The 22,235-nt window shown below is 40.4% G+C and overlaps 1 protein-coding gene across 2 annotated transcripts in view; it reads right to left on the bottom strand.

Annotated features, from left to right (window-relative positions):
- Positions 1–22,235, bottom strand: part of bank1 (B cell scaffold protein with ankyrin repeats 1) — a 188,610-nt gene that overhangs the window by 25,667 nt on the left and 140,708 nt on the right. For both annotated transcript variants that reach the window (XM_008118265.3, XM_008118264.3), the window contains exons 10-11: positions 18,480–18,740; positions 5,836–5,904 (exon numbers count right to left, since the gene is read on the bottom strand). In XM_008118265.3, the coding sequence (XP_008116472.1) occupies positions 5,836–5,904; positions 18,480–18,740 (330 nt within the window). The remainder of the gene's footprint in view (positions 1–5,835; positions 5,905–18,479; positions 18,741–22,235) is intronic.

Raw genomic sequence — 22,235 nt, 5'->3', positions numbered from 1 at the left:
AGAAAAGATGTTGAATTATGCATGCTGGGATAGGAAATCAAGCCAGCTGTTCAGGAATGTGAACCAAGGCACTATCATCAGTTGTGGATGGTGACTTCTTCCTTGAAGAAGTGGTAAATCTACTATATGAAGTTTATTCTGAGCTAACCAAGGTGCTGAACTTTTGCAGAGGCTCCATACCTAAGACTGCTCTTTTAAAGTTTCAATTGAAAACTGAAATGGATTCATTGCACTGACATACAAACCACTCACCATCACTGAGTAAAATTTCCAAATGACTTGGAGACAAGATATCTTCAGTAGGTCCAAATAGCTGCCAGCCACCAGATTGTTAACTGGGGCTGATTAGCAGAAGCACCTGTCTGCTTTATTAAAACAGCTCTACTGGTTGACAATCTGTTTCTGAGCACAGTTCAAAGTGCTGACTATGACCTATAAATCCCTATACAGTCTGAGCACAGATTTTCTAAAGGATTTCAGATGAGTCTATCCAACCTCAATGATTTCTGAGGGAAGTCTTTCTTTTGTTCCCACCACCTTCACAGACTTGTTTGGTGGAAATGCAAGTGAGAAATATTCTTGTAGGCTTTCCCCAGACTCTGGAAGTGTGGAATTAGTATGGCTCTCTCCCTATCTTGCTTTTATCAGAGGTAAAGACCCTTGTATTCCAGTAAAGTTTTGGAAACTAACTGTTTTCTTAGCAATCCAACTTTTCTTCTACATTGAAGTTTTAAACGGGCAATTTAAGAATCCCCCCATCCCTTGAATGCAGGATACATTCAAGGACTTTGAATGAATATATGAAACCATAGGTAATATAGAACCTCTACTGAATGAAAACTTCTACCCACAACATAGCATAGAGTTGTGTTGGAACAACTATGAAATGCCTAGAGAAGACTCCTCTATGGTCACTTTCTGGATGAAGCATACCATAAAATTGTCTGGAGAATTGTGAAAATGCCTAGAGGGGGACATATTTTGGCTGATGTGTGTACAGGGTTGTAATGTCTTACATTTTATCTCATTAGCCACCTCGTGTCCCAGCATTTGGAAAAAGAGTAAAAATAAAATAATACAATATAATGCAGTATCTAAATAATGTCTTAAATGGCTCAGGTCCAAGATATCTATTAAATGAATAAAACAAAGCTACTTCACAGACACAACATATAACACTTTTAAAGGCATTTTAGAAGCCTTTTGACAGGAACCCATGTTTTATTCCATTTCTCTTACTGTTTTATTTTTAGAGAGAAAAACTCTAAAAGCATGTGCTTTCAAGTAATTCTGATTTATGGTGAATGTAAAGCAAACCTATCTTGGGATTGTCTCAGCAAAATTTGTTCAGAGGGAATTTACCTGTAATCCAATACTCAAAGCACTGCACTATGTTGACTATCAGTGAGGACTAGAATCTGGAATTTCCCAGTCTCAGGTCAACACTCTATCACAGGGGTCCCCAAACTTTTTAAGCTGAGGGCCGGTCCACAATCGTTCAGTCTGTGGAGGGGCCGAATTATTATCATTTGGAAAAAAAATTCGAACAAATTCCGATGCACACTGCACATGTCTTATTTGCAGTGCAAAACAACAACAATGAAAGAACAATACAATATTTAAAAATGAAAACAATTTTAACCAACATAAACCTATCAGGATTTCAATGGGAAGTGTGGGCCTGTCACTGGCCAATGAGATAGTCAAGTGAATTAGGATTGTTGTTGTTGTTGTGTGCCTTCAAGTCATTTCAGACTCTGGGCAAGCCTAAGTCTAAAATTAATTAATTATTTACTACATTTATTTACAGTAGAATCTCACTTATCCAACACTCACTTATCCAACGTTCTGGATTATCCAACGCATTTTTGTAGTCAATGTTTTCAATATATCGTGATATTTTGGTGCTAAATTCGTAAATACAGTAATTACTACATAGCCTGACTGTGTATTGAACTACTTTTTCTGTCAAATTTGTTGTATAACATGATGTTTTGGTGCTTAATTTGTAAGATCATAACCTATTTTGATGTTTAATAGGCTTTTTCTTAATCTCTCCTTATTATCCAACATATTCGCTTATCCAACGTTCTGCCGGCCCGTTTATGTTGGATAAGTGAGACTCTACTGTACTACATTTATATCACACGTTTCTCATCCCGAAGGGGACTCAGAGCAGCTGTATGTACATACAATATATTATATTATTAGCATAGCACAATATTAGCATTCTATATTACGATATTGAACTATACCACTATACTGTAATATTATATGTAACATATAACATATAATTAATATTATTATATGGTATTATTATTAGTATTATATTGTATAACATTATAATATTATTATCAATATATGTATATACAACATATTATTAAAACTGATATAAAATATTATATTATAAAACTGAGGGCGGGGGCCAGGTAAATGACCTTGGAGGGCCGCATCCGGCCCCCGGGCCTTAGTTTGGGGACCCCTGCTCTATCAATTGCACAAATTGGCTGCCATGTGGCTATTGGTATTCCGTATAGGTAGTACTGAAACAGGGAGCCAATAGGAAATATCTCAAGGAAATTGTTCTTTCTATTTCAATGGACTCAAAAGATCACTAAACTTTGTGTTTAACCTTGGTTTTTTCTGTTGTTCTGTCTGGTGTGTGGACTAATAACAATTGGCATACCAGTTGGCATTCTGAATTGGTGTTTTGGGACCTCATCAGATGGCTGCTACACTCCATTTCCATGTGTTTAGGAAATGGAGCCCCACGGAGGCCATCATATGACATATGGGTACTTCCAGTGTAACTCCATTTCCTATGCACATGGAAACAGAGTCTAGTAACCATCTTGAGGAGTTATGTGTTATCTGACTCCAAGCCTCAGAAAGTGGGAGAAAGCAGAAGAAATGAGGGGAAAGGTGTATCAAGTACATGGCATGGCTGGCCATCCCTGAAGATGGGGAAAGATGCAAGGGAATGGGTTAAGACACTTTCCCCCACTTTCCCTCCTACTTTGTCAGATGTCATCCTTGGAATGGTACTGGTCCACCATACATTACATGAAATTTCCACCGATTTAAACAAATGGTGTAATGGTTTGAATATTGGATTGCAACTTTGAGGGTCAATGTTCAGAAACCTGCTTGGTCAGGGAAACCCACTGACCCATCTTGGGCAAGTCAAACTTTTTTTAAAAGAAAGCAAAAGCAACTTCCATCTGGTCCCTAGGGTCTGTATGGCGCAGGATAGATATTGTTGTGATATAACCCTCATTAATCAGCATAGATAATGAAGTGGAATTTAGAGGTTTCAAACCCAAAACAAACGGAGGGTCAAAACTGCTCATCCTAATGCAAAAGCAAAGTAGGCAAAAGAAGAAGATGAAGAAAAAGTCATTTGATTAACTTTCTTCTACACAGAAAGAGACCCTTGTCTATGGCTCTTGTTTGGTGGGATTTTATTTCATGTCAGAGTGACTTGGAACACTGCAAGTCACTTCTGGTGTGAGAGAATTGGCCATCTGCAAGGATGTTGCCCAGGGGAAGCCTAGATATTTTGATGTTTTTACCATTCTTGTGGGAAGCTTAGCTCATGTCCCCACAGGGGGAGCTGGAGCTGATACAGGGAGCTCATCCGCGATCTCCCTGGGTTGGATTCGAACTGGCAACCTTTAGGTCAGCAACCCAACTTTCAAGTCGTCAGTCCTTCCAGCACAAGAGTTTAACCCACTGCACCACCAGGAGCTTCTGTCTGGTGATGACCTATAATTTTAAAGTACATCATAGCATGGGAAAAAAAATCTCTTTCACTTGAAGTCTGTTGGGGAATGCCTTGTGCTAATGACAACTACTATAAACACATAATAATATTTTTGCATTATAAACTATTTCTCAAAATGCCTCAGATTAATCCGAAGTGCCAGCTTTAACATTGCATTGACCATCACCATATGATGGTAAAATGGTTACTTATAATGTTGCCTAATTTTCTGTAGAAAACAAAACAAAACATGATGCCTTCTATGTCTTGCTTACATTGCTGGCATTCTTATCAGTGGGTTTTCTATGGTGCTTCAACCCATAATACATCCTGATTTGATTCCCTTTGGAAGATATTGTACTGTTGCAAAGCAGCTCTAATTAATGTTTCCCCTTTCACTTTAATTGCACCCAGTGGCTACAAGATAACACAGTATAATGGAGCATCTGGCTAACATATGAAACATACTTTCATTTCAGCTGGTGATTGATGTTTAGAAATTGTTTGGACTTGTATAATGGTAACCTTGGACATTGTGTTAACTTAGACATTTAATCATATCCCGGGAAAATATAATGTTGCTTGAAGATTAGAATAAACACCCTGTTTACAAAAACAAAACATAGTATACTAGAATTTTTGTCACCAATTAAATACGTATAAAGACAGGGCCCTGAATTGTGTATACAGAGCCTTGGCAATGTGCAATCAAAGTGCTGAGTAAATTGAGAACTTTAGATAGTTTAAAAAATTAGATTAAATCCTGGAATGGATTCCTACAACATAGCAGACACAAGCCAGCAACAGAATCTACACCTGCAATATCAAGCTAGTACTCTTTGATTGTACTAATAATACATCTTAGCTCTTGAAATAACTGGAATGATACAGTCAGTAGCAACCCCATGTAAACATTATGTGACACACATATTTTCCCTTCTTACTACGTTTGCTACTGCTGGCACTGTCAACTGACAGACCACTTGATCATACCAAATGAGAGATGACAGCATATCAGATATGAATTTGTCCCTCAAAACATTGCTTGTCAAGCTTTCTGATATGGGGATTCCCCCCTCCAATGTGCTGAATTAAAGATTCAACTGTATGCTGATCTGTTTTAAGAAGTCCAAGCTTCATATTGACAATAGTTGACTTCTGCACATGGTCTGTACTGTTTGCTGGTCTCCATCATTTGTGTTTTGTTAGAAATGCTGTAAGTTCAATATTGTGTGTCCAAGGCCAACAAATGGAGGTTATGGTTATATACAGTGCCACACTTTATTATCCCCTTAAACAGCAAACAAACCCTAGCTACATGTTGTGCTGCTCACATAGACTTCAGGTCTATGTGAGCAGGTGAGTGAGGTATAGAAAGACAGTTTTGCTCTCTGTGTTGTCTGTGCAACTCTGAAGTACTATAAAATACTGAAGCTTGAAAGAAACTTTATCTCGGACAGTACTGTGAGTAGGTTAGACTGAAAGAAGGACTGAGACTTGATGGATTTCTTAGCCAAAGTTATTGTGTGCTGTCTATTTGTCTTGATGTTCTGTTTTAGGGCTCATCCTAGCTTCATGTTCTACCTGGGAAATACTATAGGACTGATATTTCAGTCCTACTCAACAATGCCATAGTTGTGTCTATTGGCTACCTATTAACTTTCTCTCTTTCCTGGAAGATTACTGTGGACCAGCAGCCAATGGCTCAGAGTCCATTTCCAGTCCATGTACACTTTATGTAGCAAAATCTTAGAAGATTGCTTTCCCTAGCCTGCTGTCTTTCAGAAGTGTTGGACTACAACCCTCAATGACCATTCTAGCTCGGGATGATGTGACTTGAAAGCCATCACAACAGGTTGGTGGAAGGATGATGTAGGTATGCTTCCAATACATTGTGTTTAGGATACCAACTAGAAAATGATATTTTTGTAGATAACTGTACTGTTGATAGCATTATTATTTCTACAGAAGAAGAAATAATTGCAGAAATGAGTCATTGTACTGGTATTAACCATTCTTTGTGCTCCTTTAAAAAGATGCAGTACGAACAGTAGGATTATGAAGTTCCATACCTGGTTTCCCGTCAGCATAGATTGGCTTCTCGTTATCGACAGGAGTCCTGTTCACCTTTTGCTGAAAAACTACAGTGAAAAGCAAATTAGGAAACCAGTCATAGCAACAGAATAACAAGAAAGGTAGTTAACTTTCAGAACTGTGCAAGAACATCCCAAGCCCTTGAAAACAGAATACAGATCTCTCACAGTGTGGACTGGCATTATTTCCAATGCTTAAACTTTCCAGGACAATTATTTGCATGAGCTGGAGAGCTACATCAAATTCCTGTTGACTGGCTAGTAGACTCAGTCAACAGTATGGACAGCAAACTGAGGAAGCTGGGAAGCTAAATATTTTCATTCTAGAATCACAGACTGTGATATATATAATTACTATTTTGCCTCATTTTTTAAAAAGAAACTGGGTGCTAAATTGTCAAAAGCTGAAATGCTGTACCCTGACTACTTAAGGCTCTGTTTTGGCAATTACCATGATGCCTGACATGCCTAGGTCTCTTCCACACTACCCAATTATAGCACTATGTTTCCACTTTAACTGCCAGTCCAACAGTCTATTGAATCTTAGGATTTGTAGTTTGGTGAGGCAGTAGAGTTTGCTGACCAAGAATTCTACATACCACTCCCCAAACAGAAAATCTGTCAGACCAAGCATGGAATAGGGGTTTTCAGTGTTGGATTAGATATCTAGAAGACCAGAGTTTTAAAAGTTGCTCAGCCATGAAAACCTACCGGACGGACTTTGACAAGTCACACTCTCTCATACCTGGAGGTAAGCAGTGGTAAATCTCCTCTCCTCCTTGCTCAAAAACCATATGCCTTTGCATTAGAATTGTAATTGACTTGAAGGCATACATTATCACTATCTGCAGATCCCAGGATTTCATCATATGGAATCATGGCAGTTAAAGTGGGATCACAGTATTATAATTGTGTGCAAATGCCCAAGATTACGAGGGGTCTTCAGGGGGTGCTATGAAAGAACACTGCCTGAAACTTCAAAGAGTCACAGTTAGTGAATATAGGCAGTACTGGGTTGGATGGACCAAAGAGCTGTCTCAGTATAAAGCATTTCCCTTTCTTCATATTCATCAAAAACATCCAGGCATTTCCTGGGCAATATCTTTGCAGGCAGCCAATTCTCTCGCACCAGAAGTGACTTGCAGTTTCTCAAGGAAACTTACATGAAAAAAAGGGCTTCTTGTGGACCATTTTTATAAGACTTTTGTTACATTAATGAAGTCTTTTCAATCACCACAAGGGCCTTGGAGCAGTTTTATTGTGCCCAGTTGATGTGTGTTATGGAAGGATGACTGCGTTCATCACTAAGGGCAGGAGAGTTTGAGAGTCATGGATTCCTACCAACCCACAGAAAAGAAATTCAAGTGGATCTAAGACAATGTCCCTGATTACAAAGTATTTTTATTGATAGGCTTAGGGATTTCTGCTGAGTTTTTGCAATGCTGAAGCAATTTAAAAAATGGAATTTCTTTTCCAGCTGTTCAGAGTCAAATTGTTAGAACTACTTTGCATTCAGCAACTTGCTGGCAATGACTTCAGCTGGCAACAAATATAGTGAGTGGGCGAAGTAAGAGAAAATACATTATTTGCTTTTTGGACTGAACTAGGGAGACACGTAATTACATTGCAATATGGCATGGACATTTCAGCATTTTAGGGAAAATAATGAAGAAACATTTTGCAGTTTATACAACAGTAAACACTACCCCTCAAATCCACAGGTAAAAGAAAAATTATGTACTATAATATGTGAATCCAGCTACTACCATTAAAGCTATCCTAGGAAGTAAGTATACAGTATGTTTAATTGCTCCTAATAAGAGCTAAACTAGCAGGCATTGGACTAAGTTTTTGACACATTTTGAGTTTCCTCCTCAAATTTCGAATAACTCACATGCAATTGTTTTTGATCACATGACATATTCACCTCAAAGTGGCATAACTGGAGCACAATGTTGTATGCAAGTTGGGGTGGGGAGCTAGAACAGAATAATTAACTGTTTGAAGTTATCTTCTTAATTTAGCTGCCATTCTAATATGGTCTCTTTAATGTCATTCATTGAGAAAGGGATGTAGATGGTTTTAGTGTTTCCGTACATGAGGCACTTACTTTCTTTTGAGAGACTGATGATCATTATTTTAGAAAAATATGACCTTTTAGAGAGAATAGCCTTTTAGAGAAGAGCCAAAAACCCATTTGAGTAGAATCTTCTCAAGTGGTATACAACCAAATGTAATTATGCAAGGCAATTTGCTTCAGTCGTTGGACTGAACAACCTATTGTTTGATCTGTTAGGAAATAGAGAATATGCCAGTGCATAAAACAGTTCTTCAGAAGTGTTTTTCAGTGCCCCAAATATATATCTACTCTCCCATAAAACAACTTGCTTATATTATGCATTCATAAGACAAAATAAAGTAGACTTTGGTAAAAATAACATATTTGGTTTACTCATGACCTTCATGTGTTCAGCATATACAGGTACACAACTGTACAGTCAGTTACAGATATGTTTGAGATAGTTTCTGTGCCATTTGGTCAGAACATCTCTCTTACAATAAACAACAGCAAGTGGTTGCAAGTCTGCGATCTGAGCAGTCTCAACGTCTAAAGACAAAGACATCTGTGTTCTGTGCTCGTCTCAGAGGAGATCTTATGGTCTGCAGCCCCTCCCACAACTTCTTAGGAAAAAACATAGAGCAAAGAAAGAAAGCTGCATACTAGAACATGCATACAATAAGTAAGCAACAGGATTATAGGTAAACAAATTACTAGAGGAGGCTTGAAGAAGGTTGCAATTTCCAACACATTCATTGATTTTTCGCAGAAAGCACATTATGATTGATATCCCCCAAACATGTATGAATCTAGAAATTTTAACTAAAAGATCGACCCCCAAAACCCTAATCAACCTATCCACAGGTCAGCATAAGTTATGTATGTTAACTTCTGTTTTTAAAAGGAACGGGAGTAGTGGCAAAAGGCAGGAGGTCCAGGGAGAACTACAAACCCCTTCTACTCTTTCTGCCATGGCCCCAATTCTGGCCTTTTTGAATGCCAGGACAGGAAAATCTCGGCAGTAATAGCTCTTTGACAACTCCCCTCAAAAGACCAGCACTTCTCTCTCTCTGAAAAATGACCCTTGACTTACCTGTTTCAAAAATGCATAAGTTTGGCCCAAACATATACATGAAGTTGACTTATATGAGTATATACTGCATGATTTATGAGATGATTTTGGATAAAACTGTAAACTAAGTAGGAAAGAGCCATTGAGACTGCACTGAGAATAAACACTTGGTTTTTGTTCAATTTAGTTCATTCTATCAGCCAACTTGAGGGCACGTGCGTGCACACACATAATCTGATTTTATTCTTTTCTCAGCTTGAACTGTCTAATGTAGCATGCTGAGGCAGCAAAAGACTGATTTGCTTCATTGGAAGTACCACCTGTTATGACAAAAGCCCTCAAATAACATTGATGACATGATACACGTCTTGTTGACTTGAAGAAAACACTCCATATGAATGAAACAATATTAGGGAAAATTGTGCTCTGAATGAAAATATAGCTGTTATCAGAACCTCTAAGTAAAACTGCAGTTCTAGCAATAACTTAAACTAGTGGGTTTAAGGTTAAGAGAAAAGCATGAATACAAAAGGAATGGCCAGGAAAACTTTACACCCCACCTGGACCCCCCCCCCCACGGTGCATCTACACTGAAGAATTAAAGTGGTGCCAAACTGCATTAATTTTAAGGTGTAGATGCACCCCTAGCTTGACAGCCAGGCTACCCATGATTTTTCCTTCTGTTGACCATTGCACATCTTGATCAAGTTACTGTTTTTTTGATGACTTTTCCAGAATCATCCAGTGTGTGCAGCTGCTGACCTTGTTGTTATGCAGATTCTGGAAGTTAAATTCCAAAAAACCCAAAAAAACCAAAATATAATTTGGTGGTGTTCTGGATCTTTGTGAGACTCACTGGGACTGGATTAGTAGTAGTAAGCCTGCCTACTGGAAAGTGGGCTGAATAAACAAAAACACAAAAAAGCACTACCCACAATTGGTTTGCTTCCTCTTGGATAATCTTGGCCAAAGATATCAAGGAACTATGGACTGAAGATTCTCCTTCAGACCTAGGCAGAGGTCAGAGCTGAGTATTATGGCATATCACCATAAACAAAAACAACACCTGTTTATGGTTAAACTGCGCTAACTTCAGTTCCTGGGCCAGTAATGAGCAATAATGAGTGATGTGTGATTAAACAAAATGGCCTTCTGCATTTACTTGCTGACGATCTGCAACTGGCAGCGTGTTGAAATAACCTGGTGAAGAACATTAAAAAAAACCCCTCAAGGAACAGGAAATGCGCATACCGAGAGTGCTCACCATCTGGATACAGAGCCATTTGGCACTGCGGTATGGCTTCACCTTGATGAGATATCCTCGTATTGCAGAGCATCTCTTGCTGTAAACTGTATGCAGGATTGGGAACTATGTGGGAAGGGGACAGACATTTATTCAGCAATGTCCTCTTCTTCTAAATGTAAATCTACTTCTGAAAGAACTCTGTGTGGGTGGGTGGAGGAAGGAGAGAGCACAAAAGAAAGAGAGAAAACACCTGCTCCCTTTTCTGAACTCAGACATTCCATCTTCCACTCTTTGTTGCATTTTGCAAGGTAATTTTACATAAATGATAGCCAGGAGATTATCACCCTTGCTTTTAGATTTAATGTTTCTCCTCACTAAATGAGACTCTGTTTACACTGCAGATTGGTTATAGGCGTTTATCTTGCAAACAAAACTTTCCCCAAGAGCTCTGGGGATTGCAGTCCTTAAGGTTGAAATCCCCAACAGATTGTTAACACTGTGTAATGCTTCTGGGTTATTGTGATAGTTAAACTGGTACAAAACTGATGTAATTGTCCTTAGAATCACTTGGTGAGCTTTATTATTTTCAGTGAGAAGCATGAGTCAACTGGCTCATTTTCTCTCCATTTTCATGGTTTTTCCATTGTATGTTCTGCATGGACAGGATATGCCACTGGAGTCCTTAAATGCCCAGCTTATTTTCAATAACTGGTTATTCTGATTTGTTGAAGATCAACACTGGGAATAGGAATGTAGTGGAGTGTATGGCTGACCAAACCTGAATAGAAATATCTTCACTTAGGTTGGCTACTTTCCACATCACCACATATTCAAAAATACAATAGTAAAGTTTGCGATCAGGTGACTGGTTTTTCTTCTCAATCTGCCAGTGCTATTAGTAGACAACCTCAAGGTTGGCATGATATCTCCTTTTCTTATTATCAAATACAACCACCCCTCTACATTTGTAGGTCTGACGTTTGTGAATGTGATTATTCATAGATTTGATTAAAATTTTATCTCTAGGAATGTCTCGGTTCTCCAGTGCAACTCCCTGGTCAACTGCCATTATTTTGGTAATGAGGGCATATGAATGAGGACAGAGCTACATTTTGTTAAAGTCACTTTGGTAAAAGAAAGAATGTTTTTTAGGTATAGTTTCTAGGAGCAGTAAAAACTACTTTGGGACATTTTTAGTGGATTGTTTCCCACAAATTTTATGTCATTCTATATTTCCAGGGATGGATCTACACTGCCATATAATCCAAATTATTAAAGCAGATAATCCACATTAACTGATTTGAACTAGATTTTACGAGTATACACTGCCATATAATCCAGTTCAAAGCAGATTTTGTAAGGCAGTGTAGATCCAACTCAAGTCAACAGAATGATTTGGGTTACAGTCTGAATGATAATCGAGGGATTTGAATCCTGTTCCCCCAGATGATTCAACAGCTTGGATAGCTCCTTGAAAATTTGGACTAAAATCAAAACCAAGAATGGGGTTATCATTACATTGACAAGAAAGCTGATATGAAGGCCACCAGCTGTTATCATGAGAAATACAATGGATTATTTTTAAACACTGAGACAAGTATCCAGAACACATCACCTTTAGTTGTGGTTAAAAATAAGTTCTGAAGCTGTGTCTGAACTTTGCATTTTCTTTGTGAAAACAACATGTACAAGTTTTCCCAAAACAGAGGAACTTCTCCACAAATTGTTTCAGCAATCCATTTGTATCACTCAATGAATGTGCTATCATTCTACTTCAATTGCCATGGTTCTATCCTATGGAATCTTGGGGTCTGTAGTTTGGTGAGGCACTTATAGTACTCTGGCTGGGAACACTAATTGTTCATCTGCAAATTGCCGGTGCTAAGATTTCTCAGAACTGCTGCTGCTCAGTCGTTTAGTCGTCTCTGACTCTTCGTGACCTCATGGACCAGTCCACGCCAGAGCTCCCTGTCGGCCATCACTGCCCCGAGTTCCTTCAAGGTCAACCCAGTCACTTCAAGGATACCGTCCATCCATCTCGCCCTTGGTCGGCCTCTCTTCCTTTTTCCTTCCATTTTCCCCAGCATCGTGATCTTTTCCAAGCTTTCCTGTCTCCTCATGATGTGGCCAAAATACTTCAGCTTTGCCTATACTATCCTTCCCTCCAGTGAGCAGCCGGGCATTATTTTCCGGAGGATGGACTGGTTGGATCTTCTTGCAGTCCAAGGCACTCTCAGGATTTTCCTCCAGCACCAGAGTTCAAAAGCATCTATCTTCCTTCGCTCAGCCTTTCTTATGGTTCAGCTCTCGCAGCCATAGGTTACTATGGGGAATACCATTGCTTTCACTATGCGGACCTTCATTGCCAGTGTGATATCTCTTGCTTTTCACTATTTATCAAGGTTGACCATTGCTTTCCTCCCAAGAAGTAAACATCTTCTGATTTCCTGGCTGCAGTCTGCAACTGCAGTGATCTTTGCGCCTAGAAATATAAAGTCTGTCACTGCCTCCACGCTTTCTCCCTCTATTTGCCAGTTATCAATAGGTGTAGTTGCTTGGTTTTCTTGACGTTTAATTGCAACCCAGCTTTTGCACTTTCTTCTTTCACCTTGGTGATAAGGCTCCTCAGCTCCTCCTTACTTTTGGCCATCAGAGTGGTATCGTCTGCATACCTAAGGTTGTTAATGTTCCTTCCAGCAATTTTTACTCCAGCCTTGGATTCCTCAAGCCCTGCATGTTGCCGTGATGCCATCACTCTTTTATATATATAGATAGTGGTATAGTTCAATATTTATTTATTTATTTATATTCAATATTTCTACCCTGCCCTTCTCCCCGAGGGGACTCAGGGCGGCTATAGTAATGTATAATGCTAATATTGCGCTGTGCTAATAATATAATGTATTGTATGTACATACAGCTGCTCTGAGTCCCCTTCGGGGTGAGAAGGGTGGGATATAAATGTAGTAAATAAATGCAGTAAATAGATAATTAATTTTAGACTTCGGCTCGGCCAAAGTCTGAAATGACTTGGAAGGCACACAACAACAACAATCCTAATTAACTTGACTATCTCATTGGCCAGTAGCAGGCCCACACTTTCCATTGAAATCCTAATAGGTTTATGTTGGTTAAAATGGTTTTCATTTTAAAATATTGTATTTTTCTTTTGTTGTTGTTGTTGTTGTTGCACTACAAATAAGACATGTGCAGTATGCATAGGAATTTGTTTGTATTTTTTTTTCCAAATGATCATTCGGCCCCTCCACAGTCTGAAGGATTGTGGACCGGCCCTCTGCTAAAAAAGTTTGGGGACCCCTGCTTTAGAATCTCTATCTATATATATAATAAAAGTGAACGTTTGTATGCGAGTATGTATCAGCGTTTTGATTGGCCTGGCGGAATATGGGTCAGCTTTCTGATTGGCTGGGCAGAATGTGCCAGCTTTCTGATTGGCCATCACTTTCATAGGCCACTGGGATCGCTGAGGGAAAAACTACTACCAACTGGCTTCGTTCGGCCTACTTCTCTCCTCAGACCGATGCTAGCTTTGGTACAGTTAACAGCCTTCGGCCTACACTTTGGTAATCCAAAACACCACTGCCACCACCAGGAAGGCCCGACATGGACCAAACTTGACACACATCACCCCTACGACCCATGAACCCACTGACAACGGATGGCCCCCTTTGGCCCCTCTGCTGACATGTTTAAGGCCTTCCAGGCTGGCCCCATGCTGCTTGCCTCAGCTTTCAACTTCTTTGTAAGGCCCTACTTTCTTCAAAAGACAGCAGAGAACATTGTTATTATCTTTTTAATGATATGCTTATGAACACTTCTAGCCCCCAAAGCCCCAATCCAAGCCTACTTTGATCATTTTGCTAACACGTTTCAGGCCTTGCAGCCTGCCTCCATTGTGCTAGGCCGCAAAAGAGGCAGCCATCTTCCCTGTTCCACATGGTTCCAAACAGGGCAGCTTTTGCCTGTGTCTTTTGGATACAGCACTCTCCTTCAACAAGGTAAGGCAGCAGTACGTAAATAGGTTGATCTTGGGCTGATGGAAGTAGCACCACATCAAGTAGGAAATAAGGTACCACTTATAAAGTGGGGAGGCAAATTTAACTAATTTACGACATTGGAATGCGGAAGTGCCGTCACAGTGGATGATGAAGCAGCTGTTCTCCCCTGTGGCCAGAATCGAACATCCCCTCAGGAGAAGGTTAAATTGCCTCTGCGTCTGTCTCTGTCTCGGTTCTGTGTGTATATGGGCATTGAATGTTTGCCCTATATGTATATAATGTGATCTGTTTATATATATATATAAATGGTTCTGTTTATATGGTTATGCATTTTCTAATAGCTTTATTCTTAAATCCAAAATCCAACAATGCCTATTTCTAATATATATATCCTTACCAAATGAACCCAGGCAACATCAGGTACTTAGGCAACATTATTTATTTATTTATTTACGGTATTTATATTTCGCCCTTCTCACCCCGAAGGGCACTCAGGGCGGATCACATTATGTACATATAGGGCAAACATTCAATGCCCATATACACATAGAACCGAGAGATCATCCACTGTGATGGCACTTCCTCATTCCAACGTCATAAATTAGTTAAATTTGCCTCCCCACTTTATAAGTGGTACCTTATTTCCTACTTGATAGATGCAACTATCTTTCGGGTTGCTAGGTCAGCAACGAGCAAGGGCTATTTTTTTTAATTGACGGTGCTCACCCCGCCACGGGATGGCCTCGAACTCATGACCTCATGGTCAGAGTGATTTATTGCAGCAGGCTGCTCACCAGCCTGCGCCACAGGATGTTGTGGATGTTGTCCATCTACAACCTTATGCATTTTATTAATGGGATAATTCATTTAAAAAAAAATAAAATCCCCTTTCAAATAACCCAGGCATCGCCAGGTACCCAACCAGGTATATAGTAATAAAAGTCAGTGTTTGTGGGTATGTATGTATGTATGCGGCAGTGTATACTGGGATCTGACTCCCACAGACCACTGCAACCCCCCATAAAAGATGCATCTGGAGCAGTTTGGACAAGGATGGACCACGGACGAAGGAATTTGCAGTACCATCACCTGCTTTACAGACCACACAACCCCCACCAATGACAGACTAGGACCAAGCTTGGAATACAAACTCCCTATGACTTTCAACCCTGGAGAATTTGGTGAAGGATGGAACATGGATGATAGGATCTGAAGTACCTTCACCCACATCCAGAGACTATTCCTAACCCCGTCAGTCATGTATCTGTACCAAAGATGGCACAGACCCCCATGACTCTTCTTATATACTGCTGAGGTTTTTGGAGGATTGACCACAGACGATGGGATTTCCAGTACCTTCACCCCATCCAGAAACTACTGCAAACCCCATTGGCCATAGATCTGCATCAATGGGCCCATTCATAATATCCAAAACAACTGAATGCCCGCTACTAATGACCCGGGCACTGCCGGGCCCCCAAGCTAGTCCATAATAAAAGCGAAAACCCGTATGTGTGTATGTGACACGGATGTCTGCTCACACAGACAGCCTCCAGCCTCCACAAACAGGCTATACTTCCCAGTTTTAAGAATCTAGCAAGTCACTCTATTCCACTGACATTGCGGTTACAGCGAGCGCCATGAACTTGCAGCCCAGCCCCTGCCAATGTCCTTCCCAAACACTACAGTCCACCACCCAAGGAATGCTTTCATTTGGGGACAATTTCCTCCTAGATTTTGCTTTTTCTTCCACCACAGGCAGGCATCCCATTGCTGTGGAATTTGCATGGCCCCGCCCACTGCCCTTTCCTTTCCAATCTCTCTGCATAACAAACAGAGCAGAACTGACCTGCAACTAAACTTACTGGAGGAGTTTAGGGATTGACTGCACATGGTGGAAGTTGTAGTTCACCCTGCATCAAGTCAGAGCACTGTCACTCCTACTGGGGAATATACAGGAGTTGTAGTTCACCTACAGATTTGACTACTGGTGGGTTTGGAGGGGAACAGGTCTGGAAGTTCAGGAGTAGTAGGTACTAGGATTTATAGTTCACCTGCAATGAATGAGCATTACACTTGTCACACAGAGCCCCCATAACCAATACAACATATTGGACAAGTTTGGGGAAAAGGGAGTTATAGTTCACCTGGAACCAGATAAACACTGACCCCCACCGACAATGCACTAGGAGCACACTTCACACAGAGAAGCCTCATGACCTACTGAACATACTGCAGGTATTTGTGGGAAAGGAGGCCTTGATTTTGGGAGTTGTAGTTCACCTCCATCCAAAGACCACTGAACCCAGCCAATGACGAATCTAGACTTGGCACACAGACTGAACTTGGCACACAGATTGAATATTGCCTGCTGTGAATACTGATAGATATTTTAGGACAATTACCCCAGGAATCTGGAAATTGCAGTAGTTCACCCCCATCCACAGAGTACTGCACCACACAATTCTAGGAATTGTAGTTCACCCACTCTAAACAGAATACATAACATTAAAAGACAAATAATACCATTCTCAAATGACCCGGGCATCGCCGGGTCCCCAAGCTAGTATATAATAAAAGTGAATGTTTGTATCTGGGTATGTGGCAGCTTTCTGATTGGCCGACCCTTCCGCAGGCCACTGACACCACCAGAAATGACGGATCTGGCCCAAACTTGACACATTTAACCCCCATGAGGCACTTTATGGCCGGGTGCCATTTGGAGGAGGATGGACCACAGATGATGGGATTTGCAGTACTTTCACTTCACTTCAACTCCCACAGACTACTGCAATGCCCACCAATGATGGAAATGGACCAAACTTGGCACACAGAACTCCTGTGGCCCTCTTTACGTCCTGATGTATATTGGGGCAGGATGGACCAAGGATGATGGAATTTGCAGTACCATCCCTCACTTCTTGAGACCACAGCAACTGCCACAAATCACACAACTGAACCAAACCAGGCACACACATCCCAAATGACACACTTCACATGCTGCAGCAGTTTGATGGAGGATGGACCAAGGATTATGGGATTTGCAGTACCTTCATCCAATTCACCTCCCACAAACCACTGTGATGCCCATGAATGACAAAACTGTATCAAACTTGACACGCACTTGCAGGGTAACCCACTTTACATCCTGGTGCAGTTTGGGGGAGGAGGGACCATGGATGATGGGACTTCCACTATCTTCATTCACTTCCTGGAACTACTGTGACCCCCACCAATGACTGATCAAGACCAAACTTGGCACATAGAGCCACCATGACCCACTCTACATCTTGGTGAGGTTTGAAAGAGCTTGGACCTTGGATGATGGGACTTGCAGTATGTTCACTCACCTCCCGAGACCACTGTCACCCCATCAATGTCTCATCAAGACCAAACTTGACACAGACAACACCCAGGACTCACTCTACACCCAGGTGCACTTTGGAGGACGATGGACCATGCACGATGGGACTTCCAATACCTTCACTCACTTCCTGAGAGCACTGCGACCCACACAAATAACTGATCAAGACCAAACATGGTACATGGAGTCCCCATGACCTATTCTACATACTGGCTCTGTTCTGAGGACCAAGACCTGTTGGAAGTCCCCAGTTTTAAGACTTTGCATCTAACTGCAACTAGATGCAGAGCCTTTTCAGTAGTGGCGCCATCTCTGTGGAACACCTTGCCACCAGTCCGTGCCTTGCGGGACTTGTCGGCCTTCCGCAGGGCATGTAAGACACACCTGTTTCGGCAGGCTTTTGAGTTCTGTTATTGATGTTTTAAAAGGTGCTTTTAGGATGTTTTAAAGATGTTTTTAAAGATGTTTTAAAGATGTTTTTAAGATGTTTTTAAGATGTTTTTAAATTGTTGATTTTAGCCGGTTCTTGTAAGCCGCCCCGAGCCCTGGGGGAGTGGCGGCTTATAAGTTTGAAAAATAAATAAATAAATAAATAAGAGTTAAAGTGCTGTAATTGTGTGGTGTGAATGTGCCCCTGATACTGTATGCTTGTTTTAATTTGTATCCTTTATTAACCTGCTATGAAGAAGTTAATTTCATCTAATTCTGTCACTGGTTGTAACTTAAAGATACTGTCCTATGCCCTCAACATTATTTTCCAAATAGATCCATCTTTTTGGGTAAACGCTTTAATGTTTAGACTAAAAGCTAGCACAGAATTACCAGTGCAGTGACATAGAAGAATGAGTGTAAACAGGCCTTACCTTGTGCTATATAGGGAGTGTTCTCCTGTTTCACAGGGAAAGATGAAGGACGAGGTGCAGGTGCTGGTGGCCGGTTCATAATGAAAGATCTGCTTCCTTTACTTCGCTCTTTGATGACATTAGCAAGAATCATATCATAGACTCCATCATCCAACAGAGTGGAAGTGTATGGATCTTCCTCTTCTTCTTTGTGAGACATGTCTTCTTCTTGATCTCCACGTGTTTCTGTCATGAACCTTTGGTCTTCTGCTGTTTCCCATGCTGGAAAAAAATTAGACAATTAACTAGACTCCACAGTGGATGAAAAAATGGGCTCAAATCTCCTAGTATACAACTTTGTATAAGATATCAGGAGACTAAATAGGAAGAGAACTGTCTACAGCATTCCAAATTCTAATAGAATTTAGGCCCAAATATTTCTGTTTAATAATTTTTAGTAGGTCTTCCAAATCGTGTTGTTTCTAGAGTCAACAGGAATAAGTTGTTTCTCAGGATTATGCAGAAATGAGAGTGAAGCATGGCTTGCAATATTTACCTTTTTGTCTTTCATAAATTATTCCATACTGAATCAAGCTAAAGCTCCAAAGCTGGTTTAGATGAGAGGCTACTTTGAGGGCAGGTCTGGGGTCCTCAAACCACCGCTGCTCTCGGCAGTTCTCTAGCCATGTTGTCCCCTTCTCTCAATCTGATTTTAGATTTCTAATTGTGGAGAGACAACAGCATTGGATGCTTATGAAATACCAACTCCAATATTAGGTCACTGTTTCATCCCTACTTTTGAAAAGAGAGGTCCTGTAATTTATCCTGTGTGTTCTATCTCTCACAGAGTTTCTGAATGGTAAATACTTTGACATTCATATGGAGATTATACGGTAGATCTTCCACTTTCATGGGGGGCCAGGAGTGCATAGGTAAAGGTAAAGATTTTCCCCTGACATTAAGTCTAGTCATTTTTGACTCTGGAGGTTGGTGCTCATCTCCATTTCAAAACCAAAGAGCTGGCATTGTCCGTAGGCACCTCCAGGGTCATGTGTTACCTTCCATCTGGAGAGATACCAATTGATCTACTCAAATTTGCATGTTTTCAAACTGCTAGGTTGGCAGAAGCTGGGGCTAACAGCAGGAGCTCACCCCACCCCCCAGATTTGGACTGCCGATCTTTCGGTCAGCAAGTTCAGCATCTCATCAGTTTAATTCACTGCACCACCGGGGGCTCCCTCCCCCTGTGAAAGTGGGAAAACCATGAATGTAAAAATGCTACCTGAGAAGCCACCTCTCTGGGAATCTCTAAGTCCTTCAGCATGACAGAACTGGGTAAAAATGCTTCTCAATGTATATAACTGCTCCCCACTTATACATGTTTTGCTAAAAAGCCTATATAAAATACCATCAGAGTTAGTCTGCCTGATAACATTAGCATTTTCTGTATTTTACATATGTCAGATTTTTTAACACACTTGCATGTTCTGACAGGACTAGGAATAGAAGTACCTTACTGGAGAATGAAATGCTGTTTTGCTGAATACACTTTTGTTTTGAGAGTAGGATTTTTTGCTTACTCTCATAATTTGTCTTTACTTATTCCAGCTGAATTATTATGGCTTTCACCAAAGAAATCCATGTAGCCTGGCAAACAATCTGTTAGGGGTAACAACACTAATCACACAGAATGACACTTCTTAAAGAATCTATTTCATAATTCCTAAAATCCTAGGAGCGGAATGAGCGCCCTCTGTTAGCCCCAGCTCCTGCCAACCTAGCAGTTCAAAAACATGCAAATGTGAGTAGATCAATAGGTACCTCTGGTGGGAAGGTAACGGCGCTCCGTGCAGTCATGCCGGCCACATGACCTTGGAGGTGTCTACGGACAACGGCGGCTCTTTGGCTTAGAAATGGAGATGAGCACCAATTCCCAGAGTCGGTCACGACTGGACTTAACGTCAGGGGAAACCTTTACCTTTACCTTTACCTAAAATATTGTGGCCGGCCTGTTGACTGACGCCAGTTACAGGGAACATATAGCCCTTCTGTTGTAACAGCTTCACTGGCCATCAGTACATTTCCAGGCAGAATGTCAAATGGTGGTTAGGACCTTTCAAGCCATACATGATCTGGCTCCAGGTTATCTAAAAACAGTATCTTCCTTTATGAATAAGCTTAAATTTCAAGATCTTCAGAGGAGGGCTGTCTCTCAGTCCAGAAACCATCACTGGTCTACTCCTTCTGTAAGAGGTCTGTCTGCTTTTCTTATGCAAACACTTTTTTTCAAGCAGGCTACAAAGAGTAATTGTCTTCCAGAAGCTTTTTAGGGGGTGTGCATGTTCTACTTTTAATGTTGTTATGCTTTTGAATTATTTTATATATTTTAGAAAAACGAATTGGTATTAAAATTATGTTTTAATGGCTTGATCAGGTTTTCACACATCAGGAGGAAGGTGGCATATAAATGGAATTCATAAACAATAAATAAAGAGTGGGCATCGATAATCCCTATATCACAATTTTAGATTAAAAGTAGGCGCTGTATACTGTGCTTGGTGGAAGGAACATGCTCTTCTTCCTACTTCCTCCTTCTTCCCCCAATGATCTTGGCTCTGCCCTTCCACAGAGGGAATTCATGGCCCTGGTAAAGCAATCATTTCCTGGAAGTTTATGTGTTTGGAAGCCTAGTGGCTTTTTAGCAACTTTTCTGTTGCACCTGCAGTAAATTTCTCTAAAAAATTTGGAGAGATGCCTTATTACAGATTCTCTTTGAAAAAGGAACAATCATCCTTTCCCAAAGATGAATCCAACCTAAGACTTCATGGAAACACAGTACAATTATACTGAAAGATTCATGTAGAAAGTGCTTCAGAGGGATTCTGTTTCATCCCTGGGATATTAACTGTCAGGGCCTGTCTTCAGGGTGGGTGTTTGTCTGCTTACAGATAGGTTCACAAAGGAGTAGAATTATTCATGTGTGGTGTAGCCATGAGCCCATTTGGGAGTCTAGTGAGCTAGTCCAAACTCTTGACAATGAATTGTTTAATCCCATCTCATCTATGGAGTAGGTAGTTCTTGTAGGAACATAACTTTGAGTCCCCTTTGGGGATATAAATAAATATAATAATAACAATAATAACCACACAAAGGTCACAACCATGCAAAAAATAATGCGATATTTGTATTCAAAGGCTACATCTTCCAGAGGGCATAGACTTTGTCTACAAAAGTTAGTGCTATCAACTTTATTCTGTCAATGTGTCTCTAAAGTACTACAAGATTCCTTTGCATACTGATCTTCCAGAATAATACATTTATCATGCAAACAAAACTCTCTTCAATTTCTGTACACAGTGGTAATATCTTGGTTTAATATTACTATAACTGCCATAGCTATAGAGTATATTTGGTATTTTCTACTTTTTATGAGGAAGGATGGGAATGAGAGCTGTTCATAACTTCACATTCATCTGTAGAGCCAATTTAAAATATTGGAATAATGAGAAGAAAGTCAAAATGGCACCTTCTTTCTATTCCATCACAAACACACACAGAGGAGGTCCAAGGTAATTTTCAAGTGTAGGCGAACATAAATTTTGGAGCCCCCCCCCCAAACCAATCACTGAAAAATAAAAGCATTGATTCTAGTCATGACAACACACAAAATATTATTATTATTATTATTATTATTATTATTATTATTATTATCATTATTATTACAATCCAAAGGAGCTACAGCAGGCAGAAACGCAAATCATGGGTCAGTTGAGCAAC

Source organism: Anolis carolinensis, chromosome 5 (assembly GCF_035594765.1).
Source record: "Anolis carolinensis isolate JA03-04 chromosome 5, rAnoCar3.1.pri, whole genome shotgun sequence".
Lineage (NCBI taxonomy): Eukaryota > Metazoa > Chordata > Lepidosauria > Squamata > Dactyloidae > Anolis > Anolis carolinensis.
Note: the sequence above shows the minus strand (reverse complement) of the source record. Positions and strands in the feature narration are given on the sequence as shown.